At 40.5% G+C, this 26626-nt stretch overlaps 2 protein-coding genes across 2 annotated transcripts; both read right to left on the bottom strand.

The window, feature by feature from the left end:
• Positions 1 to 675: 675 nt before the first annotated feature.
• LOC110040256 (macoilin-like) lies at positions 676 to 13810 on the bottom strand. The gene is made up of 10 exons (XM_020745471.2): positions 13598 to 13810; positions 13330 to 13471; positions 13048 to 13174; positions 12653 to 12782; positions 7064 to 7130; positions 6565 to 6676; positions 4912 to 5408; positions 4743 to 4816; positions 3896 to 4081; positions 676 to 3026 (listed from the first exon to the last, which is right to left on the bottom strand). The coding sequence occupies exons 1-10, from the start codon at positions 13675 to 13677 to the stop codon at positions 2315 to 2317; spliced, it is 2127 nt and encodes a 708-aa protein (XP_020601130.2). The 5' UTR covers positions 13678 to 13810; the 3' UTR covers positions 676 to 2314.
• Positions 13811 to 18177: 4367 nt separating this feature from the next.
• On the bottom strand, positions 18178 to 26369 carry LOC110040257 (patched domain-containing protein 3-like). The gene is made up of 4 exons (XM_089277622.1): positions 26018 to 26369; positions 22524 to 23744; positions 20697 to 21844; positions 18178 to 19918 (listed from the first exon to the last, which is right to left on the bottom strand). Exons 1-4 carry the CDS (start codon positions 26089 to 26091, stop codon positions 19188 to 19190), a joined length of 3174 nt encoding a protein of 1057 aa, XP_089133748.1. The 5' UTR covers positions 26092 to 26369; the 3' UTR covers positions 18178 to 19187.
• Between the last annotated feature and the right edge of the window lie 257 nt (positions 26370 to 26626).

The raw sequence follows: 26626 nt of genomic DNA, 5'->3' as shown, positions 1-26626 counted from the left end.
AGAATGAAGTGGTCTCCCCTACCATCTCTTCTGACCTCTTTCTTCCCGCTTTCTCTTCGCCCCACCCTCGACTAGAGAGCCTGTTCACAGGATACATTCATGGTCATGGGCTCGCCATGGCTTTTGTCAGCACCAGAGCATCCTTAAACTTGGTTGCTTATGAAGTTGTCTGTGGTTGACCCAAATAAATAAAATATATAAATAAATAAATAACTTAATTTAAGTATCGAATGTACAAAGTACTGTAGTGCTTATTGGAGACACTGTAAATAACTAAGTATTGAAAATAGGACACAGACTGCCCAGTTGGCTGTTTTTACACAACGCGGTCGAGGAATTTAACTCAGGACTACCGAGAACAAATCCAGATAGCGGTAAGGTGGAGCCGACCAAGGTGTGTTCGACCAAGGCGAAGTACAGAGGAAACTCGGTTTTTTTGGTCTTTTCTAGCTAAAAACATTTTAGGGCAGCCCGCACGTGACATCTGGACCCTTTTTTTTGGCACGAAACGGCGGGTGCTTGATAAGTAAATCAACCGTTACGGCCTTGGAGAAAGCCGCTGGTTAAAACAGTACTTCGGTATAAGCCCACTCAAAGTGTCGCCAGACAAGACTGACTTGGTGACAACGGAAAAGCCCTGAAGACCAGATTCAGTACAATTAACAACTCACAACGTTTTCAACTGCATCATAATTTATTAAACTAAGGTTACGAACATCTGACTGCAATTTTCCTCTTAATTTATTAGTATCTTTTTTTTTTCGTTTTTGTTTTTTCTGCGAGGATGTCCAATGTTGACATCCCACTGTTCACGAATACTTTGACCCCACCGTCCCTTTCTCGCGACTGTGATGCGATTGTCGACTCGCGAAAGAACGAGACAAACGAAAGAAGTGCTCTTTAAAGATCACACATGAAGCATGCAGGAAGACCAAATTACCAAGTGAAAAGGGCTGGTAAAACAGTGGTAAGCTTATCAGCAGAAAAATATAGATCAAACACTTCGACTGGAAGTTCAAAGCTACCTTGCTAAGAAACATGGCTGACGTTGTCTGTTCGAGTGCAAACCATTTACAATGCATGTATTCAAGTTCGTACAATTCGTCAGGGGTTCGTCACGCTATTTATGATCATTCTTGCCCATCTTCATTCCACAAATGTGATTGATGAAATCAAGGTTACATAAGACGACTTCGCGTACAAATTGACCCCAACAAGTAATTGGCTTATCCAGGGGGGCGTCGGACAAGCCCCTCCGTCTCCCCCTCCCCGCTACCTTACATATACGACCCAAACTGCCGAAAGTTGGTCTTACGTTTTGACCAGTTGCAAAGACCTCATTTCTCTTTAGACCAGCAAGCAAAAAATTAAATAGCGTAACCAAACCCATATATACGGAAATAGGAATAGCACCAAAACAAACAGAACGTAATTCTGTAATTTTAACTCGCTTTAAAAAAAAAATCCTTTTTACTCGGAGTGAAGTGTCTAAACACAAGATTGAGTAGGATAAGTTGAAGCGCAGACTCAAGTCGGTTTGTTATCGTTAGCGTTGACTGTTGGTTTTGGTAGCGTGACCGTAGTTCTCGCTGGTGTTATTTGACAAAATAATACTAACTAGCCGACTTCGTTTAACACAACAAACCGAGTAATTTGAACATGACGTTGGATCTTCGAAACCGAGTTAAGAACTGAAGATGGTACCATGCACGGAAAACAAATGAAAAGTGTTTCCTTTTTCAAGGATTCTTAAAGTTATCTACAATTTCAAGTGAATTGCGGGTAAGTCGCGCAAAGCTATGGTATGCACAACCGGCCTGGCATAAGATGAACAGAAACTTGGTATCAGACCCAGTCCTGAACAGTTTTGTTTGAGAGGAGATCTGGGTGAAATGAAAGAACTCCACAAGCAGCACTTCTCTGTGTTTAAATCTCGCATGCCACGAGAACGGACAGCAGTCCAAAGGGTTCTTGGGAACGGTATGAATAAGCCTGGTAAAGAAAGCGTTGCTAAGAACGGTTGCAGTTCAACCAGAAGAGATTTTAAGTATTTCGTGAGGAACATGCTTCGGAATTCGAAAGTAACACCGTGACATCAGAATCTGACTATAGGATGTAACAACACTTTTTTTTGTCCTAAAATTAGGATATGAACACCTGTATTACTTTTAACGAAATATAAACTAACATATTCAAGCCCAGACAAATGCTGCGACTTTGCTACCCAACTGGCAAACCCAATAACTTAGTAAGATTATAAATTAAGAGCAACAACAGGGTAGCGACAAACAAAGCGTTCTCTAAGTCGGGGGTCTTACAGCAAGCCTTTGGGACCCTTACACACGGGGATGTAGCAAGGAGCGCTGGGATCCAGACCACTTCCGGACAGCTCGATATGATTTGGGGAGATGAGATGATTGGAAGCAAAGCGCGGAACTCCAGGGGAATCCCCGGTAGTGTAGGTAGTGGTAGCGGGCATGACAGCCATCACCTCGGCGATCTTCAGCTTCAAGGTTTCGATCTCTCGATCTTTTGTCTTGAGGTTCGCCTGCGCTATCTCCAACTGCCTGCGCGTGTCGCCTAAAGCCGAGAACAGGTCCAACTTCAAGCGCGTCTCGGAACTCAAACTGTTCTCTAGATGAGTGTTCTTGCCCTGCATGGTTGTCAGTGCAGACATAAGCACCTCCGTCTCTTTCTTTAACTGCATGCTATCATATTCCCTGGTCTTTTGTCGCAGCGTTTCAGCCTCCTTGTCGACTCGCTTGATTTCCTCTTCTTTCTCTTGCAGCAAAGCACGCAGCTGACGACTGTCTTCCTCCAGTTCGTTCCTGAGTGCGTTACACGCCTCATGACCTGTCGTTTCTTCGCGCTGTTTCGCGGCCGCGTCCTCGGCTTTCTGTCGTCTGCGCTCCTCTCGTAGCTGACTCTCCGCCAAAAGCCGAGCATCTCGCTCAGTTTTTAGTTTACGTTCCAGAGAAGAGATGTTATTACGATCTTGCTGCCGTGCTGAGGACATGGTTTGAAGTCTGCGGAGAAAAACACGGATGATTTAAGTTTCAATTCAACACGACGCTAATATTTTACAGTCGAACCTCCCGTAAGCTACCACCCAAAATGTCAAGCCTATGTGGTCGCTTACGGGAGGTGGTCGCTTACCAGAGCTTAGAACTGCATATTAGGTCAAAATGTTGCCTCATTAACATATGGTAATTTTTAAGACATTTAGGTCGTCTCTTTTAAGACTGATAAAGTACAGTGTATGTGCGTTTTATCTTTAAATTTTCAATGTTTTATTCATGTGAAAAATCAATTTCGAGAAAAAATCCGGTACTACCCAGGAATGCAATAATGTTACAACACCTTATTATCCAATTTTCGCACTATTATCTGTCAAGTATTATTTGTCGCTTACGGGAGGTTAAAAACAAAAGAAAATTTCAAACTTTCAGCTCTAAAAGTGGTCGCGGTCGCTTACGAGAGGTGGTCGCTTACAAGAGGTTCCAAATATAGTGATTTGACAGGGAAACTTTTGGTATTTTGGAAAACTGGTCGCTGACGAGAGGTGGTCGCAACCGGAGGTTGCACTGTAGTTAGATAACAAAACGCACCAGGATCTTTGTATTTACAAGAGAGGGTAAGAAAAGCTGGGAGAACGGTTTGACTGTAAGTACCAATAACATTACACTCGGACATATCTTATTTGTTGGTGTGAATCAAGGGCCAGAGGTTAATTAGTTGTACAACTATTAAGTGTAACCCTCTTTAAATAAAGTTTGATTGATTGATTGAGTAAGTGAGTGAGTGAGTGAGTGAGTGAGTGAGTGTTTGCTTGACTGACTGACTGACTGACTGACTGACTGACTGATTGATTGATTGATTGATTGAATCAACTTACTTTTGTTGTATAACCTCGCACTCGGACTTCAGCTGCTGCAGTTCAACCTTAGTAGATCGTTCGCTGGCCATCAAACTGTGCATGGTGGATCTCAGCTCCTGTTCGCCTTGTCGACTGGTCTGCAGCTCCACTCTCAGTCGTTTACTATCATTCTCTAGTTGGGTTACATTGCTCTCAGCCCGACGACTGAAACAGAAAAAGAAACACTTGCAATGACACACTAAAAACAAACATACCTGCCAGAGAAAGTTTACATAAATAGATAGATAAGAAGCAAGGTTGAAGTAATTTAGTCACCTTTTCGACACATTTACGTTGGTTGGTGAAAAAACCCACCGCAAAACCGAGTTTATACCTCGGGAGGCAGCAAAGTCTAGGTGACTACACGTCTCTTTGTTAAACTACTAGGACTACATGTACCCGTGTTTGGAGACGACTAAGAGCGACGGAAATTGTGCATTATCAGTGGGAAAAAAACATAAAGATCTCAGAAAAAAAAACTACCGTCATCAGCATTACATGACTCTTCTTTCTGCTCACCACGCAATCTTTTCGTGGGAGACGACGTTGTCGTGACGAGTCCGAAAAGTGCATGCTGCGATCAGCGTAACGGTAATGTGACAACTGAACAGCAATACGTTACTGATAAATTTAGAAACCCTAGGGCACCTTCTGTAAAAAGAACAATCACGCAAGTGAAGCATAATGCAACTCCCCACCCCCATCCCCTCTAATCCCCCCCCCCCCCCCCAAAACAGACGAATCAAGTGAATGTAAGTAACCACGTTTACAAGAAGCATAAAACTCTGGAGACATAAAAAACTACCGGGAATTGCAACATGCCTACCGTAGCAACCTCTCCTCCTTCAGTTGAGCGGAGAGACTAGGTCCAAGGTCAACAGACTGAGATTTCTCATGTCCCTGTAGAGGGGAAAAAAGACCAAGTGAAATAGTCTGAGAAACACTGAAGAAAAAAAGAACAAAATGAATTCAATCGACAACAATACTGCACGTACCTTGGGTGAGTTGCTCCTACTATTCTTTCGACTGTTGTTAATGGAGCTACTGGACGCACTCAAAGAATCGCTGTCAGACTCGTCATTGTCGTCATCATCATTATGATCATCGTAGTCTTTCAACTTTTCACTTGCTTTTGTGGCATTTTTCTTGGAAGACTTTCCAAACACACCGCTGAATGTAGCACGGTTCTGTTGTCCCCCTCTACCGTTCTTTTGACTTGCTTCCAGAGACAGTTTATCAAGTTCATTTAAGTTATGGTCCTCACTTGTCTTTTTTGATGCGAGATTTGAAAGGACATCTAGATCTTTCAGTGCATTCCCTTTCAAAGTGGGCCTTGATTCTAGATCACTTAGTTTTAAGCCGTGCCGACTGGCCTCCTTGGCTATAAACAGTTCTAGGTCGGTCTTTGTGTTTATCCCATTTGTCATAACAGGTAGAGACCGTCCTCGTGGTAACGCAACATCTCCATTTGCAACTTTACCATTACATATAGCTGCATTGAGGCAATAAAAAACAAATCAAAGTCAATAGCACAGAGCAGTAAGCAGTAGTTTGTAAATATTTTAAAAGACAAAATCTTTGCACGTGATATATCAGTTAACATCCTATTCCCTGGAAATAAACAGGCCTTTTACAACAATTGGTCACGCAATCGATTATCCAACATGTAAAACTTGTGCTGAAGCTCTATCATTTGAAAAGAGCAAGTTTTAATTAACACAAATACTAATTTTCTGAACAATTAACCCTTTCAAAACAAAAACCATTGTCGCTATATTATTGTAACTACGGGTAATCAGAATAGTGTACATCAGACAATTAACCATACGGGAATAATTCCAGCCAGTAAAGAGCAAGGGAAGAACTTATGGCGGTTTTAAATTTTGAAAGATTCTTAAGGAAAAGTGCTAGAGTCCAACTGGGCAGCAACGTTTGTTCTTCCAATACAAATCCTTCTCCTATGTGAGTTGCTTTCATGTTCAACTTCATGGCAAGTAGATTATGAATGTGACCAACTATTGAGGTTTATGACAATAGGCCATGTTCGTATTCTCGGTATTGGACTGGAACTAGCATGTAACTGAGGCTAATGTGGGAAGTCATTTCAAATGCAAATGACATCAATCTTTTTTAATGATATTCCCCTTTGCAAGCTACTTCCATTGCCTTAGACTGCCTCCCTGCTGCCTCCATTGCAAGCTACTTCCAGTCCAATACCAAGAATACAAATATGGCTTAGGCTCTCTTCATATGAGCCTGGTAACTGAGCTGGCTTGGTTACTGGGACAAATTTTGCTGTCTGTTCAAATGGGAAATTTCAGCCCGGTCAACCTGGATGAAATTCAAGAAACAAAAACCAAAACGGTGCCACATAAAGTTGTTGGAAATACATGTATACAAGGCAAACATTGTGCCATTTTAGCTGCTAAGTTGCAAAAGCAAAGCTATTCTGTCGAACAAGTTTTGCCCCAGTTACCCAAGCTGGAGAGTTCATATTGGATAATGCAGCAATCTCCAACTTTCAACAACAGGTTTCTGCCACCTGAACATTCATGTCTGCTTCACAGTTGTTCCATTGGATAAGCTATTTTGCAGCATCATATTAAAATTAATCATGTTTAATTATTCACGCATTTAGCAGTCTCTACCTCTAGATGGTCTTTCTGGTGCCTCCGAATGGTTGTTCGTCTCAGGAGGCAATGCAAGGTTTATAAGCTGCATATAAAACTCATTCTCCTTTGCTACATGCTGCACTCGTCGCTGTAAACATAATGCAAAAGAATGAATAGATTTAAATAACTGCTCTGATAAGCGAAAAAACACAGCTGCAGGTCAAAGGGTCACCTGACATACAATAATTTGGGTTTCATATGGGTTCCAGTTTCCCACTGGTTATTGCAAATCAAAACAAGGATTTTTGTTCTGGTCTTCAAATTTTCATGTCATCTCTGATCAATTAATGGAACAAATGCATGGCAACATGGAATCTATTTAACCTTACTTCACTTACTTCACTGAAACTCTAGATTTAATTCTGAAAGTTATTCTCATTTGTCAAATCAAACCCCTCAGCCATGAACATAATAAAAGTTACACCACACATGCACAAACCTAATTGATCGTAATCTTTTTAAAAATCATTCTTACCTGACGCATTTTATAGCCTACATAACTTTTAACACCATAGCCAAGTGTAACCACGGGATAACCAATACTGCAAAAATGAATAGACCAAAGTGATGTACTTCAAGTCAAACAGGGGTGGCAATTGGCCAAGACAATACCAATAACCTGGTTTGCAGGATAAGAGGAAGTTTTCCCTGAATAAGTTTGATATGAAAAATTATTTATGATAAACATGAATATAGCAGTTGCTACACTTTTAGTGGAGAAAGCAAAAAGCTGAAAACTGATACTTTAATACACCTTAACCTCCAGTTTTTAGAAACAAAATCTGTGACTTTCATAGTGAAAGAATGAACCTTATGATCATAAGCAAACATGCAAGATGAACTAAATCCTATGTTGCGAGTGAGTACCTGGGTGGGGAAGTTTGGGCTATCTTGCCCACACAGGATTATATGCTGCTTCCTGTGAAAAATTATGCTCTTTATGCATTTTATAATAAATCTTTTGTTCACCAAGGTTGCTTGGTCAAGATGGAATATTGGCATCATTCTATGGACTGTCAACAACCACAACCTGTAACACTTATAATGGCTGAGCATGACTGACAGGTCTTTGATGTTAATGATGAACTTTCCAGTTGCTGGTGTTATTCACCAACAATGTAAGAAGTTTATTTCAGGTGTACAGATCAAGGAAAAAGGTGAACTTTCCTGTTGTTGGTGTAATCCACCAACATTGTAGGAAGTTTATTTCAGGTGTAAAGATCAAGGAAAAAGGTGACTTAAAACTTAACAATAGTCCTGATTCTGTTTATTTTTTTTACCGACATTTATGGACCTCAAGTGTGTCTTAATCCAAAACCTCACACACAGAAAAGAATGTGGCCAATACCCAGCCATCTTGACCTCACACTAAGTCAATAGCCCATACATGGAGCTATCATGTTCTTGATTTTTTTGGAAAAGCCCTTGAGTAGATTGGCATCACTTTCTGTTTTTGTTTTCACCACTAAGAACATTATTAACAATTTCACAATCTTATGAATAATATCCTTTGCTAGTTCTCTCAGTTCTAGCTGATAGGATAATAGGGAGCTTAAGCAATGACAATGCTGCCAATAAGGACGATACCTAGTCAAAAATGAATTTACATTTTACAAGCGAAGTTTGCAATTGTCTAGATCTGTTCGGTATGCCAATGACACTAAAAACGTGCTCAGGCTAAATATGCAAAAACAGCATTCAATTCCAAGAGGAATGACGAAGAATTAGCTGTCATCAACCACGTTCCATAGACGACGCAGAACTTGGTCATTTCACGTTGCTGCTTTGCAGAGGACAGCAAAGAAATGTACAAAGATTTATAACGCACGTGCACAGCTATTGTTTTGTTCATTAAACCTTTTGTTTAGTGACTTTATCGTTGCCGCCGTCATCGTGGTTTGCTTAAGCTCCCTAATTATAGAGCTAGCATAGAAGAAACTGGCAAAGGAAATTGTTTTAACAAATTGCTGTTTCATGAAATTGTTCAAATGAAAAGTTCAGGGCTGTTTTGCATGTGCTGGCTTCAAAATTTTGGAGTTGGACCACTCATAGCCAGAAGGCTTTAAAATGATCTCTGTGAAGGGACCAATTCACTTTCACCATACCTTCTCCACCCAAGTGTTGACAGGCTAAAAATTTGTTTTTCTTGTTTCCTTATTGGCTGGCTTCAGACAGGGCAGGAAAAAAATCCAGGTCCAGTTGCCCGTGGAAAGAAAATTTTGCTCTTGGGGAAGTGAAAATGGAATTTTCCTGGTCCAATGGGCAAGTGAAATTAGCCTCAGTAGTCTTTCTGGAGAAAATTTTCGATCAAAAACAATAAGGTGAGTTAAACAAAGAGTTAAAAGCATGGATCAATAATAATTATTTAAAATCCCAACATGCTTTGCTCACTTTTGCCCTCCAATCGCCCTTCTGGCTGGATTAGTTGATAAGGCATGAACATTGCGCACATAGTGGGGACAACTGAAAACTGAAATGTACTGGCCCACTGGGCAACTGAATTTCAATTTTTTTTTCCTGCCCTGTTCAGGTATAATGACTAAAACAGCCTTGAAACTAGTACAGACAAAACAACTCTGAAAATTTTAGCAACAAAATAATTTTGAACACAGCTTGGGACATTCCAGGAAAAAACCCATGACCACCATGACAAAAATAACATTGAACCCAGAAAATCAACTGAACAATCTAGCAAGTAAATGTATTGTCCCTTTAGCATTACAATAAAAGTGAAAACAGTTTTGAACACACAAAACAGGAATCATTGGAGTGCTTTTCATTTGAGTGTGGTATATAACCAAAACCAACGTAATCACTCTATCCAATCACAAAGCACACAGACAATACAGTGAACATATCAAAACTTGAAGTAATTACATGTAGCTGATGTGAAGCACAGCAAAATGTGAGCATGCAAGTGATGATTGGTTTTGGTTTTAGTTCGGATTGGATGAAAAACTGGTGCAAGTTTCTTGAAGCCCATTGTGTAGCATAGTAATGCAAAATCATTACTTTTCAACACTAAAATGAAAACTCTAAACCAACATTTTTTGATTACTACCCCTAACTATGTTCTCTGTCTTACGAGTACATGTATAACACGACATACTTGAAATTACCATAACATTAATAAGAAGTTGAATGATGAACAAATTGATGCTAGTTTTTATGTGTCTGTCCTCTTATTGATGATAAATTGCATCATAACATTGTCAACGTGGCTGTGGAACCATGAGCCGTAGGCGAGTGGTTCCACAATGAACTTTTCACAATGTTATGACGAAATTTATCATGAATAAGAGGACAGACGCATAAAAAAAACTGACGCCAATTTGTTTTTTACAATAACAAGACCCCAAAATGGTCCAATGCCGGGAATAAATGAGGGGCAAAGACGCCATAAAATTGCTGTAAACAAAGATAAGTGTAATTCATTCAAAATGACACAAGCTTTGTCAATAGCTTTTCTCGCTTTTTGATTGGCTACTTAAAATAGTCCATAAAATCTCATTGGTTAAAAAGTTGACAGTTTGACAGCTGAAAGTTGAACTTGAAAGCTTGCATAAATTAAACTTTTATCTGCCTGTGCTCTTATTGATGATAAATGAGCCAATGAGCGTGCGAGAAATTAGACAGTTATTGTAAAATGTACTTTTGCAAAATGATCACCATAAACAAGCGGTGTTAGCTGGCATTGGGGCATAAATATCAGTTTGATCCAGAAATACACCAAGAAAATCCTTGGAACTGACTTTCCTATTATGTTAGTAAGCAGTTCATAATCTTTTGGTTGAAGATTGCGATGATGAAAATCAATGTGATTCATGAACAAGGTTTGAACAAAGAAACTCCCTGACAATCACAACAAAATATATTTAATAGGGCAAGAGATCTTTACACCTAAATCGATAGCTTTCTTGGTCCACTAGCCTGCATTTCCAAAGCAGATATATACATGAACTTGTCAATGCACCTGTACTATCCACTGGACTATTAAGCTTTAATATTCTCTAGCCTAATGGCTCTTTTTAGACCAGCCATGACTGTCATAAGTGGCTGACAAAAAAATGGCTTGCTAAGAATATAACTCAACCTTTATACGTGTTGAATATAAACCCAAGACTACAAGGAATTGATTCAGTCATTGAAACCCCATTTACAAGTACATGCACTAAAAAAAAAATTGGCATGGCACTGCAAATTTCAGCACTGTGCCGCAGTAAGGCACCATCCATTTAAAAAACCCACAAGAGGTTTGCTCCTGTGTGGCGCAGTAACAATTTTTGCCTTGCACCATATATTTCCATCTATTTCCCTCGGAAAAGGCAATTCCAAATGTATTGTTTTGCCACAATTGTTCACTGCACCTTAAGTGCAAAGTAGAATAAGAAGAAGAGGAAGAATAATAATAATAATAATAATAATAATAATAATAATAATAATGGGAATTTGCAGTAGCATTTCCATGAAGTGGCTCTTCATCCACTGCACTGGAATTTAGAAGTGTTGATTTTTGTGGAGGGAGGAAAACCGGAGAACCTGGAGAAAAACCCTCGGAGCAAGGACGAGAACCAACAACAAACTCAACCCACATATGATGCCGGGTCCAGGAATTGAACTCGGGCCACATTGGTGGGAGGCGAGTGCTCTCACCACTGAGCCATCCCTGCTCCCCTTGGCATAGAACTCATGTTGAATGATCAAGGATAAAACAGATTGACATCTGAAAGAAATTGGGGACATTAAAGAGAAAGACTGGAGAAAAGAATGGTTTGTCACATGTATTTTACATCACTCTTTGGAGGGAGGAGGGTGGGGGGGTTCATGGGAGTATTGACTCTACTCTCTGGTCACCATGTTTGCAAAAAGTACTCATGCACCAAGTCCAGAATCACTTTCAAATGGCCAGGGATAGTACTAAAGAGGGTTAACACAAGCACGATTTTTCACCTCAATTACCCAAGCTGAGACTAGTCTAGCCACCCCCTAAATTTTGGGCACTGGTGCCACATTACAACTGGGACTGATATATTTATTTGTTGATAACTGGGAGTGCTGTGCTTTAAAATCGTGAGCACGGTGCTAAAAATTTCATGTGGCAACATGCAAATATGGTTTTATCAGACATTCTCAATTCATAGCCACTAAACTGAAGATGGAGGGCTAGCAACAGAATCATACAAGAAAAAATTAAGCCTAGTAGTTCCTAGTAGTAGGTATTGTCAAAGTTTTGACAATGACATTAGTAAATTGACATGATTATATAAATGTCTTTGTAAAACTACTTGAGCTATGCTTTGGAGTTGAAAAGTACATTTGGATTATCTTCTGTTTAGGAAAATGTAGAAAGTCCAAGCTAAAGAACTGTCAACTGTGCTTTTATTCTAGTTTTATCAGAATCACCTAAATTGAAAATGAACAATTTGGATCATGGTGGTTTTAATTAATAAATCGATGTAGAACAGGTTATTAAATAAAATAACCGGGAAAAAAGGTACAATGTATTAGTATTGCATTAAGATGAACCAACAACTAAATGTAAAAAATTGTCATGAAAAAGTACAGACAATTTTGTTTTAACGATTTTTCAACAAGATAAAATCTCGGTGAGCCGTCATTTAAGAATTTTGGAAATAAACTGTAGTTTAATGATTAATCACTCGAAAAATGAGAACTCCCGATCATTCGCCTGGAAAATTGGCGCTAAAATTTTAGCGATCGCTAAAATTTTAGCGATCGCTAAAAAAAAGAGATTTTATAACCAGGGAAATTACCCCAAGTTGATTCCTCAACCATAACTCACAAATATCGGAAGGAAATTTTCTTTGAAACGGCCTGACTCTCACTACAATAGAGCATTACTTCCGATACGAAAAAGAACCCTATTTTGCATGAAATAACCAGCTGCCTACAGAACATTTCAGGCTAGAATATCAATTAAGGACGTGCAATATCGGTTCGCTCCGAGGAACTGTTCATATATTTTTGCATTCAAAACCGAACTTTAACCAGCCTATAGTTCAATAAAAATACTTTATAGGCAATTCACTGGCCCCACACTTACCAATGAGCGGCAAACGGCCGGCACAGATCTAAATGAAAAGGCAGATTTTTGAGCTCGCGAAGACGAACGGACGCTTCCACATAGACAAACAGTAACCATAGGCTAACCGTTGGTAGGCATAAACCACGGTCTGAAAATATCAAAACAGTCCATTATTAGACCAAAGGACGAAGAGATATTTAGCTGCAGTTTTTTTGTAACAAAGAGACGGAAATCTATCGCGAGTAAAATTTAGTTTCCTGGCAAATTCACCGAATTCGAAGTTTGTATCTGATCCACCAGTCGACCTGACGAAATGTAAACATTGAAAATCTTCGTCGTGTGAATTCAACTTATAACTAAGATGCCCGCCTCTAACGGCTCTAATCTGCTAAAATTGATCTATATGGAATTACCTGTATGCCAGACGAATTGAACCCAAACATACGTGCTAGCAGCAAAGAACAACCAGTGTACAGGTAAAAACATCAAACATACTAAGTCTGAACAGAAAGCCAGTGTGAGGAAGAGCAGAGAGAAGGCCTGGAAAAAAATAACGGCGAAAATAAACGGCTACAACAAAATTGCGGATGCTTAGACAATTTTCAGGGCGAACCACATTTATGATAGCAACCTTGCGATCAGTCAAAGGGCCAATGAACGACAAGTAACGAGTGATTTACGGTAAATTCACTTACCAAACCTTGGTACTTGAATGAGTCGTAAGCGCTCCGCAACAGTAGCCAAAAAGGCCAAAGATATTCAAAGCGAAACTCCAAAAGGAAGTCCGCCGTCAACACCATAATCCATACTAAGAAAAATCTGACGTACAGAAATACACTAGAAGGGATAAAAATTTAGAACAGGTTAGAAAACCGACTTTATATCCGAAGTTATATGAAATGTGAGTGGAACTGAAGTGGCCAGAGGCCAAACGACCCGACACAACAACACTTCGACTTTTACCTTCCATAAATCGATTCTGTGATGCGAGAACGTTTTAAAGGCCTTCTGAGCTTTGAAGGATCAATACTTCTTCTCTTCATTTCGACGTGTGGCTCATCGAATGTGGTTTTCCGAACGCGTGAATATGGAAAATATAAAATTAGTCAGTGGCGAAAACGGACAACTAAAACTGATTTCCCTAAGTAATCGCTCATTGCGCTTGCGTGGATGACGTCACACGGCGGCCATGACATAGCGGCCATTCCCTCGCTCCCGCCCCTCTCGTTCAGGGTCAATAAATAACACACCTGGGATCTCTTCCAAAAATATATTTCCAATCAAACCTGTGAAAATAAAGCTTGGTTACAAGCTCTTTGCATTCTTAAGGGGAACTGAACTTCCTAGTCGCTAAAGAAAGAAAGAGAGCTTTGTATGAACTGAATTCCACCCTTCCGTGACCGTTCATCGACTGACTGAACAGTGACAAGAAATCTTAGATCTATCTTTTCACCCCTTTACATTACATTGTTTTACAATTTAGATTCGTGCAATTATCATAGCAGCCAATGACAAACTATTGAATTAAAAAAAATACAAAGATAAGAAAAAAATTTAAGATGATATCCAAAAAACATAATGGAGAGGGGGCGGACCAGCTCAATGGGGGAGGGGGTGTTTAATCACAATCTTATTCGTACAGCGAACCTCTTTACGACCCTTTACGAGAGGAGATCCTTCAGATGAGGAAGGGTGTCTGTCAAATGAAGAAGCTAGGTTTTCAGCAAAAATCAATTAAACCTTTAAAACCAATGGTGGAGTGTTTTAATAAGTATTAAACGCAGAGCACGAGTTAACCTCGAGCGCGAATTCAGACCATGTGAGCTTCAGTCACGCGTCAAGTTCAACTCGGCGGTCTGGTTTTGTTTGTTTTTTGTTTTTTTTTTCCTTTGGTTACCTTGGGCTGCTAGTAAAATAAGGAACGTTGCAATGGGTAAAGGAACTCAGCGCACAGAGAGCCTTGTTTGGTTAGCTTGAGAAGCTCTCAGGTCAGCCTAAATTGCGCTCTGGTTACTACTAAAATAACTCTAACTTGACTTTTCTTCAACTGTCTATAACCGTAAGGGTTTCAGACGTTTCATATCGTGCAACCCTCACACTGGTAAGAGCTACAACTGCTGTCGAGTCAGTGCTACCTAAGCTAACCGGAGAGCCATTTGGTAAACCAAAGCGTCGTTTACGCCAACAGGGGTGCTACTCAGGCGAAATCAAAATAAATAACAAAAAAATCTACGTGGACTCGCGTGACACCGTTTCCCGTAACGCTGTTACGCGTTTTACTTACAACTGCAACATTATGTACATATCTAAACAAGACTGAGACCTAGAGGCCTTAACGCGGATGGTTTTTTAAGTTTGCAGTGATCATCATTGGTTTCTGTGCGAAGATAGAGGCCCAGTAACGAAATTAAGTGAAAAAGGTGAATGTTTTTTTTCTAAAGGAAAGAGAAAACCTTAGTTGTTATTATCCCCCCCCCCCCAGCCCCACCCCCCTTCTAAGGAGATGCGCTTATCAATCATGGACTTACCTGCACAGCCTCGGGCCATTAAATTTTTGCGGCAAAACGTCTGGGCGTTGTTTTCTGTGCGAAGATTTGTTGGGCAAAATTTCCAAGCTCCACACAAACTGACAAAGATTTGGCTTTTGTGACAGTTCCCTTTTCCTTTATGCTACGTTTAAAACAGGGAAAGGGAAATCGAGGAATGGGGAATAGAGAATGGGGAATGGGGAATAGCGGCCCAATTACTGCAAGGCACGATTTCACAGGCTGTAATAAATATCTGTGTTCTAGTCGAGCTAGTCATTCGTTCAAGCGCTGCGGAACAAGGTGAGGGAACAAAACACTTAACGATGTAGTTTTTCACTCTACTCAAGTGATGATGTGTCCTTATTTGTGTTTATTGCAGAGTTACAAGTTCTTATCCTTCGTTAAATTAGAGGCAGAAAGGTAAGAATTTATTCCCTTCACCAGACACAAACAGTCTTTTGATATTTTCCTGAATATAAGATAAAGGGAGTGGTTCTTGAGGATCGCTATTTGTTAATTCTAGTTAACAGGCTGCTCTGTGTTTTAGAAAGCGCAATCATGTTTACCTCCCTGGCTTCTCGAAGACGCTTGTGCTTTTACGCGCTCGACTTTTTGTTCCTCTTACTGACAGAAAGAGTTTCTTTTGAAAGTGGGTCCCTAGGTTAATCAATCGTATCCCTCTTTACCGATTTAATTGCTTATGTTCCCCGTCAGTTTTATTTGTAGCCGGTCAGTTCACTTGTTGCCAAAACCAATAAAGCCAATGCTTTCTCCTATGACATGGTTTTCCTCCAACACGATTTGTTAAGTTTTTTTCCAACGTCAACAGCTTCTTGGAAGAGCACAACGTTATTCGCAATATTTTTCACTCACGCGATTATTAGCAGTCTCAGAAGAACCCAGTTTTCTATTTTGTTCGCGCGAAAATTGAACACCAGATTGGACAGTAAGATCTCACCTTACCCACCTGTTTTATGCAGCCCTTTTTTTGTCGCATTTCTCTCATCGATTCGGGTCACAAGCAATCCTCAGAAATGTCCTTTGCACAGTCGCTACCCAAGATGATCGACTATACCTTATTATAGGAAATTAATGCCTCATGAAGTGAATCCGAATTTTGGTTGACGATGATGATCAAGAGAAGCGAACACGGCCGCTGCGCGCTGTTCAATAAATTATGAGCCGGAGAAATTCTGTTACTAGAGTTTCATAATGTTATTTTTTTAAATCAACGGCGATTTTTTTCTGTGGTGTTTTTAAGGTTCGCTGCTTTCTTCTTAAGCAAAACGCAAATTTAAGACGGCAATTTTTTGAACGAGCGGACGACCATTGCTTATATAGCCTACATCTCATTAATCCCCTACATATACCTTCACAGCTTACATCTCATTAATCCCCCACATATCATCCTACACAGCTTACATCTCATCAATCCCTCACATATACCTACACAGCCTACATCTCATTAATCCCCCACATATACCTACACAGCCTACATCTCATTGATCCCCCACATATACCTACACAGCCTACATCTCATTTATCCCCCACACATGCCAACAGAGCTTTCATCGTATTAATTCCCAACACATACCTACACAGCCCACATCTCATGAATCCCTCACATTTACCTTCACAGTTTGCATTTCATTAAATCGTTTCTGGAGTCATTACTCATTATATTCAGTGGTTATCGACTCATGTAGAACCAAGTAACCTTAAGATATCTTGGAACAAGTATCGTTCTTCAAATTATCCGTTCACTTGCCGTGCGTTCAGCCGTTCGAACGGATACCGTAAGGAACGTTTTCGCGTGAGAGGTCACATATTTGCCGATGCATTTTTGTGGTTGAATCGGCAGAGTTCTTCTTTTAACGACGCTTTTAGGGTCGAGAAAGTAACATTGGCGATGTGCTTACTTCTTTTCACGTGGCGCCCGATTGGTGAAAAAATTCTCCGTGATGCGTGATTTAATAGAAAAATTCAGTGTGATGCGTGATTGGTACCCCACCTTTACCACCCTCTCAATTCCCCAATGGCTTCTCTTTAAAAAAGGGAAAGAGAAGAAATTGTTAAGAATTCAGGTCTATGCTGGTACATGCGTAGATGATAAGCCACGTCAGTTCTCTAAATCTGGATCATGAAATGGAAAAAAAAGTGACAGCATGTACAAGCTGCGGTCATGATTTTATACAAGCCGTGAGAGCCAAAAAAAAAAAAAAAAAAAAAAACGTTTTCCAAAATTTTCAGGAAAATATCTTAACTCGAACATGGTAAAAATACAAATGGCACAATACATGTAATGCAATCGTTCTATTGACATAAAATCAAGGTGGCCACAATACTGTAAACTTCCTCCCGTCCCAGAAAAGAGCGTTTTCACATGACATCATGGCGGCGGTTTGCTCTTCCCCAAGCAGTTAACCCGCAGAACAGGCGGATCAGCTGGGCATGGGCAGAGCGAGAAATGCGGCACACGAGCGCTGAGGGCGAACACGCACTCCACACTCGTGTATTGCGTTTCGTACTCTGCCCCGCTAATCCGCCTGTTCAACAGGCTTCCAACTGCAATGGTAAAATTTCTGTCCTTTGGTCCCAGAATTAGTTCTATTCCTAAGAAAAAATCTCTTTGGTAACATTCGGTAACGTTTATAGAGGTTATATATGACCGCCAAGTAAACGATCTATTAGTGGGCTAGCACTGCTTCTGGTGTAGATGTAGACCGTTCACAGCCCTATATTTTCACTTATTTTTTGTTTAATCGTGGAACTCGCGGTTAGAATCGCGAGAGAACTGGACGCCAACGACAAACGGGAGACTTGACGGGGTACGGGGTGAGGACAATTCGTTTAGCTTGCTTCGGTCGCATGCCCGCCCCCACCCCCTCAAGCTTCACGCTCGCTTTTTCCTTCTCGTGCGTTGAAAAATAAAGAGGCTGTGAACGGTCAAGTGTAGATGAGAATGAAGTTCGCTTTTATGCATTATGGAGTGGAGCAAAGTGTAATCATACTCTAAAAATGACAGAAACTCAGTTTCTGGTTTAATGTATTTGTTTCCTTAGGATTCCTGTGGCATTACTTAGGTGTACAGTACTTATCTTAATTTTACATGTAGGCTATACGATAAATAAAAATTGAGTAAATGTAGTCAGGAGATGACATAATCGATAAAAGTGCTTTTTTTGTCACTGACTTGTATATTTTAGCAAGACGTTTCGGCTAACTCTTAAGCCTTCATCAGAAGGCTTAAGAGTTAGCCAAAACGTCGTGCTAAAATATATAAGCCAGTGACAAAAAACGGCACTTTTATCGATTATATACGATAAATATTCAACATACAAATACATGCCACGCTTCCTGGCTGTGTTGCCGCCTGGGCGTTGAAGGCAACCTATAAATACATTAATAGTTACCTCGCCTTTGGCGAATGATTGTTAAATATATCCCAACACCCTATAAATTTATAGAAATATATTGCTTTTTGTGTCAATCAAACGAAAAATAACCGAGGTAAACTACTCCGCATTTGCCTTCTGAGTTAAGCAAAATTTTCCTCCTTCCTGCATGCTCAGCCAAATTGGGTTCTCCGTCACGAAATCAATATTTTGAACTATCCTTACCCTGAGAACATGGCCAGGATCAGCAAAAATGCTTTGATTAGGGGCTCGTATGACCTCTCAATTCGACTCTTTAATTAAGACCGCAATTTTGGAGCAGCCAATTATTGGCAAGGTATAATTATTTTTTTAATAAATAAAAATGAAGACATAAGAACAAAAAGTAAAGATATATGCATAATTGGACTTATTATTAACCTATTTACGAAACTGAATTAAAAAATAAGGATTTTTTGCGATAATTTTCGAAACAATATTAGGACAAATCCAGCAAAGTGACAAAAACTGACAACAGCTCAAAGAAACTGATCGGTGTAAAAAGTACACAAGTGCCGGGTTTATATCGACTCTGTATCAATTTGATAGCATTACCTCGCGAAAAGAATAACCAATAGGCACGACAGAAAATTATAGCTGTTTTATGCCTACTAAAGTGACTTGAGGAGCTTTTTGCAAATGCACTCTGCGAGCCGGATGCTGTTCGTTTCTCTTATTGGCTACAGAGTCCTCTTCCCTGTCTGTGTCCTTTGACGCATGTGCAGTGTCCTCATTGCTATTGGCTATTGGCGTGGATTGTTCAAGCTTGTTTACAGGCGCAGGAGTTAAAGTCTCGTCATTTTTATGGGTGTCTGTTTTCTCCGAGACGCCGTGAGCAAGCTCTTCACCATTCTCTACTTCGTACTTGTTGAGCTCAGGATCACTGATTATCGTGTTGTCCTGTTTGTTCTCTCCAACGTCGTTTTCGTCATCAGTTGTTACCGCGTTATTTTGAATTCCGACTTCACCATCTTTTCCGTCTTCGCCCTTTTGCGTGGTTTGCTCAGCGTTGTTTGGTTCCCGAGTCTCTTCCACACAGCCTCCAGACAGTGGTGAACCCGTAAGATCGTTCGCGCCGACTTTCTCTTCACTTCCAATCGATTCCAAGTGTAAACCGTCGTTCACTTTCTCAGCACTGTCACTTACCGAAGGAGGTCTGTTAACAGCAGGTCTCCAGCACATTAAGGACAGATAAACGGGCATAATACACAGTCCGTGAAGGAGACCGAGCACGACAATGCCGAAGAACATTCGGAAGAATATCCGGAAGATCTCCGAAGCGGCGAACGCCAGCACGATCATGCCGAGGAAGGTACTGAATCCTGCAGCCACAAACACAAACAACAGTTAAAACTCACATAAAAGACACAGTGCGCCTTTCACAAACTAACAAAAGCTACCTGAATGGAAATATAGGAAACGTCGTATGCGTATGTTCAGGGCATAATACAACAGAATTAATGACAGTAAAAATAATAATAAGAATTAAAAAAATCACTTTATTTAAGTGTCACTGTATTTATTTAGTACAAGCTGTTCTAATTGGGGACGCTATACATGAAGAAACAATTCAAATAAAGGATATGATTACAAGTTATCTCAGTGTGGTCATTGACAAATTTGTGAGCTCCCCATTCGTGAACTTATCCTAGAAATTAAGTTAACACCAAGAAGGGTTTACATTGATTAGTTTTACTCGGTCTGTTCTCATCTCTTTTGCGACTGTTTACAAGTTTTACAATAACTGAGAGAGTTCTCGCGCGCTCATCGGTCAAGAGCCATGGCCAATGAAAGCAAAGAAAATGGAACCATGGAAAAATCTGATCGATCTGTGAAACATTCGTTAAACGTTAGTTCTGGATATTTTGAGGTCTATCTTGAAAAGTGTACGTCGTATGTAGTGATTAATGTTTTGATCCCTTCACATGCACCTGTTCCCTGGTCAGTGAATTCAAACTATACTGAGAATGTATTTTACTGGTAACACTAGAGAAATTTGGAAAGTACGAACCCAAGGTTGAGTTTAAATTGAAAACATTTATCTAAACTTTCTACAATGCTAAATAAAGCTTCTCTGATAGGATAAAAAAGCTGACGTACCTCCCATTAAGACACTCGCACCCACAGTACTCAGAGCTTCCACTACTCGCTCATTGGCTGTTAACTTGGTTGACACGACGTACGCATGCGCAATGTGCGCGCTGTAATCGACTGCGAACCCAATAGCCATTACGAGGTTGATCATGGACACGGTGTTAAGGGACACATTCCAGATAACCATCAGCCCAAATAGCTCGCAAATTAAGGCTGCAAAGTTGAGCACCACCAGTAACGCCACAGTACAGTCCACCAGAAAGGGGCTTGTGACAATAAACACCGCTAGGCCTGCGATTATCAGGTTCCTTATTGTCTCCGTTGATATTAAAACATACTGTTCAAAGAATATAAACGGTCGAGTGATTGGAAAGGCATCGAGTTTGGACTTTTCTGCGATGTCATCTCGGAGTGTAAGCATGGCGTTTTTCTGGAAGGTGGAGCTGCCGTCACTCTTCATAAAACCGAGGACACGAGAAGCTTGCAGCTTTGTGCCGTCTTCGGAAAACTTCAAGTCTTGATTGAAATAGGAAAAGTTGGAGATGCGAAGAAATGCCTTCAACTCGGACAAAAATCTAGGACCGGTTATGTCCTTCTTATACATCTTGGCATACTGAGAAAATGAGTTCATCCAAGACAGTGATAGTTCCTTTCTGAAATAAGTATTGCTTGTGACTATATTTGTCAGCTCTCTGATTTGTTCCTGGGTGGAGTCCAGCTCGTAATCAATATCGCTATTCTCCACGATGCTCACCGGAATGGACACATCAAAATTGTCTTCTTGAGCGGTCAAGAATTGCTTCAAGTAGGTATCATCTTTTGCCAGGATTCGTCTATCAAACGCTTCTTCCACTTGGGTTACTCCGTATATTCCAGCACCAAGCAGCAATAGCGAGAAGCATATGACCACACATTTCGTTACAGGATGGGTCAAGAACTTACCCCACCGCTGCATGGCCCGATTTGAGGTCTGTGGACGAGGTTCGTCCCAGGCTGGCGCGCCCTCCTTTGGTTGAGGTGCAAAGCAGAATGGTAAACAGTCTCTGCGGCCCGATTTGATTCTTTTCACTTCATATGACATAATGGCCACGAAGAATGTCACAATCATGAGAAATGAAAAAGTGACTGTCAGCGCAGCGTAGATACAGAAATACCTGAAGAAAACAAAAAGTGGCGTTTTACTTCGGGTAGACATGTAGCAAAACTAAAAAAAACTGACTTGAAGTTGAATTCAATTAAACCTTGCCGACGTTTCCTATGTCATTTAAGTGGGTACAAATAATACAGCTGTCAATTTTGAATGATTTCTTTGAGGGAACTGCCAACCATTAGAAGTAAGAACACCAAAAGCCCAAGCAATTGTGGTTAGATTGTTTAGGACCGTACAAATTAAAGGAATACACGAGGGGATGAAAATGAATGGAAATGTAGATTTTCAGGTGGACGAACTTCCAAAAGGTCCAATCCTGTTGCACGAAATTTTCAAGATGCGTTCAAGGGAATTGTTGCAATATGGAATTTCTCTGAAGAAAATTGCATCATCTAGTACAATTACGCAACAACTCTTATATTGCCGCCAATATAATTAAAATTTAATCTCACAAAAGACGAAAGAGATATTTCATCTGTAAAGGCAGTGAATAAGCTATTGTAGGTTCCTCGTCCTGCATATTCCTGGCTTTGGAGTTGTAACTTTGAGTTGTCAGAACCGTTCTCTTAATGTATGTATGGTGGCATAATTCACTCCAGCTATACATTTCTGGTCTAAAAGTTGTATCGGCAATGAAGAACGAATCAGGGAGGCGCTTTATTATCCAAATTTCATCTATTTACCTGATCGCTGGAAACGAGGTGGAAGTGCTCACCGCGAACGCTACCAAGTCTGTCACTGTTGTCATGGTAACAGTTGCTCCCGAATGTTTCATAACAGCCTTAATTGTTTCGGTCTTTGACAGTTCCCGTGGCTGTCGATCAAGCTCATCCACCATGATAAACATGTCATCGATACCGATTCCCAGAACCAAGAATGGCAAGACTCCCACGATACTGACGAATGGTACCCGAAACCACATGGAGAGGCCAAGCCCAGCCAAAATCCCCAGGGCCACTGCAAACACTCCTGCATTAGCGAGCAAAGAGTGACCGGTCAACGGATTCAAGAACTTACCAAGTATGAAACAAGCGAAGGTGATCATGAGAGTGAAAGTGATTGAGACCCAGCTGACATCAGATCCGCTGCTCTCAGCGATGGCATCGTCCAGGCTTCTCTCACTTGAGTAGTGGACTTCAAAACAACTGAGTTTGCCCACTAAAGAGGCCACTTTGTCGATGAAAGTCTTCTCCCAATCAATAATCTTTTCGTTCGTTTCGTCGTCACTAGGGTCACGGATGAAGTACACCATTTGCAGTGCTTTCGCCTCGGTTATGCTTCCACCTTCTCGGTTGGCATCACCAAACATGCGGTTGAAGTTGTACCAGAATGGACGTCCATTTCGCATCAGCGCCGTGTTGTTGTGCGCTTTGTCTAGCTCGTGTTGAACCTGCTGGAGGTCTTTACCGTCTAACGTACTCTCATTGAACTGCGCAAATTCCAGCGCGTTAATCATCATACATTCGTCTGGTGACTTGGATTTGTTTCCTGCCAGCGTGACACAGAAGTCGGAATAAGATTCCAATCCAATAACCGAGTTGTGCGCTTCAAAGGCCTGCTTGAGACACTCAGGGGCAAGAACATTGGGATGATCAGAAGACGCCACCAAAAGGACGATTTCCTCTCGAATCTTAACTCTGAAGTATTTCTCAGCGGTGTCTAAATCTTCAATGGACTTGCTGCTTTGAGGGATGAAAAGTTTTACAGGTCTGGTTTCTGATTGGAACCAAACAAATCCAACGGAGCACACACTGACGAACACAAGACATACTTGGATTGTTATGAGAGGATGTTTGGCGATTCCTTCACCATAACAAGCGAAGAATCGCTCCAAAAGATGCAAATACCAGCTGCAGAAAGACGACCACACAAGACATGGATTGAATCGGCGTGGGCAGCAACAGCTGAAATCACAAACATTCTAGATAAGAAAGGTATTCTTGACATTAAAATGAAAAACACCAAACTCAAAACTGGTACATGGATTAACTCTGAGAAAGAGAGGGATTTGAAGACAACAGAATCCTCCAGAGTGTACTCCAATAGGGCGTTAAATACCTGTCCGTTAATAGAAAGGCACTGGTTAGGTGAGACCCATGGTGTTCAAAAATAAAGGATCAAACATTTTGCAATCAATTTTGTCTTCCCTTCTCTTCAGATGATAAGTAATTAAAGATCTCTCGCAGATTTCGGAAAACAGTTTGCCAAGTTTCATGCAGGAGTTTTTCATAAATTGTATTAAATGAGTTTATGCTGATTACGTAACGGTGAATTTTGTTTGCAATACTGTACTTATAGAAACGTTGCCAGTTCCTAACTACTTTTAGTAGTGTTCCTTTACACCAACAGTTTGGGTAATATTGAACAGCGTAGCCCCCCTCTCTTCTTTTTGCTATTGCCGTTTCTCAAGCTACACCCAACTAACTGAACGCCTGGAGGAGGCTATGACCGGCAGAGCTTTGGGTATTGTTGACCGGCAGAGCTTCCAGCTGTTCACCTGAAAAATTGTTTGGAATCTTCGATTCATGTAAGGCATAAAACCCTTAGGGTATTTTTTCTTTTGGGTTACATTAGTTGGTAGTTAAACCATTCCAAGAATTTTCATCATTGAGGCCTTTTTTTAGCTCAGCTTATCAACAATTTGTGTGCTTACGTTCTTTTGTAATCGAATTCTCAAATGTAAACTTCAACAACAATCACGTGGTAATTATGCTTTTCACGGTTTATCGGTTCATTAAGTTCAAAACACTCAGAAATACAGCTTGTGACAGATCCGGAGGCGATCTGCCGTGTCTCATTAGTTTATAGCAATTGCCAGTCTTTCCAAGACTTAACCGGAAAGGTTCGGAAAGTGTAATATGTAAGCAAATGATTCAAAAATTCACGTTGTTCTGTCAAAGGTGAAAACGATACTGGGGATATTTTAGTACAGTAAAAGACGGAAATCCTGAGTATGATCTATACAATGGGCGACCACAAGTTGATTTTGCTTTCACTAGACAAATTTGAAAGCAAATATGAGCCCTTGAAATATTTACGTAACGGATCCTGTCGAATAGGCATAATTCGCCTCATAAAATGATGAAAATTTGGGTGAGATTCTTATTAAAAAGCAAAGTGAACGTTGCACTCATCAAGAGCATCACTGGAGCGACAAACACTGCATAACTTTGGTTTATCTTAGGCTTAGATCAATTCCCATAGAAAACTGGATGGGTTGCAAGTGTTACCCAACATTCACTTCAATTTGTGATTCTTGTTTTAATCATTCTTCATTTCGTCTTGTTAAAGCATTTGTAACTAACCGAACAGATGAAGGACTCTAGGTTACTTGTTCTCATGGGAATTTTTAGCTCGATAAATGCATGCATGGATGAAACGACCAGAAGCGATTTACATCGCACGCTTCCATCGCGCGCGCGCTTCCATCCAGAATTTTAGTTTAGCTCTCGTTTTCAGTTTTCTCTCCAGAACAAAGAGGAGCAACTATTGCAATCCATCCCGTTCGCTATGGGATTGGCGTTACGTAACCTTCATTCACGTCTACATATAAGATCGCCCCAGTTCTGCTGCAGTTCTTTTACACTATGGCAATGACGGAAAAGTTACAGGGTATAATATTAATACAATTTTGCCCTCAATCATGTATAATTTCCTGCAATGTGGACAATTCTAAGTGAACTTTTAATTGTCTTCTTTGATACAAGAATTAAGATTTTATCCAGGGAAAAATTAAATATGATTCGATTTTTTTTTCAGTTTTCCCGTGAAGCGCTGTGTCAGCTGTAGCCTCATTGGTATATTTGCAGGTAAAGGACTCAGTTTTGGCGTTTATACACGATTATAAAACGAAAGTTGAAGATGACTGATTATGCAATCGATCGGTTAGTTGTTTCGGTAAAACACGCCGCAGTTAACATTATTAAATACTTCAGTACGCGCAGTACTTCGCAATCATTTTCATTTTTGGAGGGGGGAGGTATTGAGTAGATTACAGGCGACTTCGAGGAATTTTTGAGGGCTTGAATTACATCTGACAGGGCTGAAATGTGACGTACAAATTGAACCTTACTCATCGGTCAACCGGTGATTGCCTGTTCGCCAACACTGAGCTCTGGCCACACGTGGGAATTAAAATCAAACGTTAAATCTCCTAAAATGACATATTAGCAGATACCTCTTCAAGTCGCTGGTCGTTTCCACGACCTCTTCGGCCGGATTGGAAAATGTTTCCTTGCTCCTTGTAGTCATTGGCAAAGCGTCGACAAAACTGTTTTATGGCCCAATGAATAAAACAGCTGAACGGTTTTCACTCGAAAAAACAGTCAGGAAGAACCATTAGAAATCTTGGCTTAAGAGCTTGTTTTACCGGTTTGTTACCGAAGAAGCGAATAAAGTCACCATCTATCGCTTTGGTCGAACAGACCGTGACAGCGAACTGAATAAGAAATCGCTTTACTTCGAATGTTGTCATTAAAAACGGAAACAAAAACACTTGTTCCAAGAGTGTGTTGTGATTGGACGAGATGGCACGCTAATGACATTCATGAATCCAGCCCAGCTTGACGTAAGCCCGTATTATTGAAATGGTGATGCACGAGTAGTCTGTTCACGTTGTAAGGCGTTCTCACGGCAGCCATTTTGAGTTCATTAGTCCTAAAGGATTAGAATTTCAATATGTTGAAGACCCAAATACAGCAGCTATGACATCATGTGAAAACTGAAATTCTCGTATGGCTCCGAGGCTGGCACGAACAAAAAAGTTCTTTTGTTTTAGCTCTAAGCC

This window comes from Orbicella faveolata, unplaced genomic scaffold (genome assembly GCF_042242905.1).
Source record: "Orbicella faveolata isolate gen_17 unplaced genomic scaffold, um_ofav_v1 contig_12, whole genome shotgun sequence".
NCBI lineage: Eukaryota > Metazoa > Cnidaria > Anthozoa > Scleractinia > Merulinidae > Orbicella > Orbicella faveolata.
Note: the sequence above shows the minus strand (reverse complement) of the source record. Positions and strands in the feature narration are given on the sequence as shown.

Coding starts and splice junctions, on each gene's coding strand:
- LOC110040256 (XM_020745471.2), bottom strand. CDS start 13,677: ATGAAGAGAAGAAGTATTGATCCTTCAAAGCTCAGAAGGCCTTTAAAA. Junction 13,175..13,329: donor CATTCAAGTACCAAGGTTTG/GTAAGTGAATTT, acceptor ATTTTTTTCCAG/GCCTTCTCTCTGCTCTTCCT. Junction 5,409..6,564: donor ACCAGAAAGACCATCTAGAG/GTAGAGACTGCT, acceptor GCCTCAATGCAG/CTATATGTAATGGTAAAGTT.
- LOC110040257 (XM_089277622.1), bottom strand. CDS start 26,091: ATGACTACAAGGAGCAAGGAAACATTTTCCAATCCGGCCGAAGAGGTC. Junction 23,745..26,017: donor ACGACCAGCGACTTGAAGAG/GTATCTGCTAAT, acceptor TTGTGATTTCAG/CTGTTGCTGCCCACGCCGAT. Junction 19,919..20,696: donor TGCGAGTGTCTTAATGGGAG/GTACGTCAGCTT, acceptor TTGTGGCTGCAG/GATTCAGTACCTTCCTCGGC.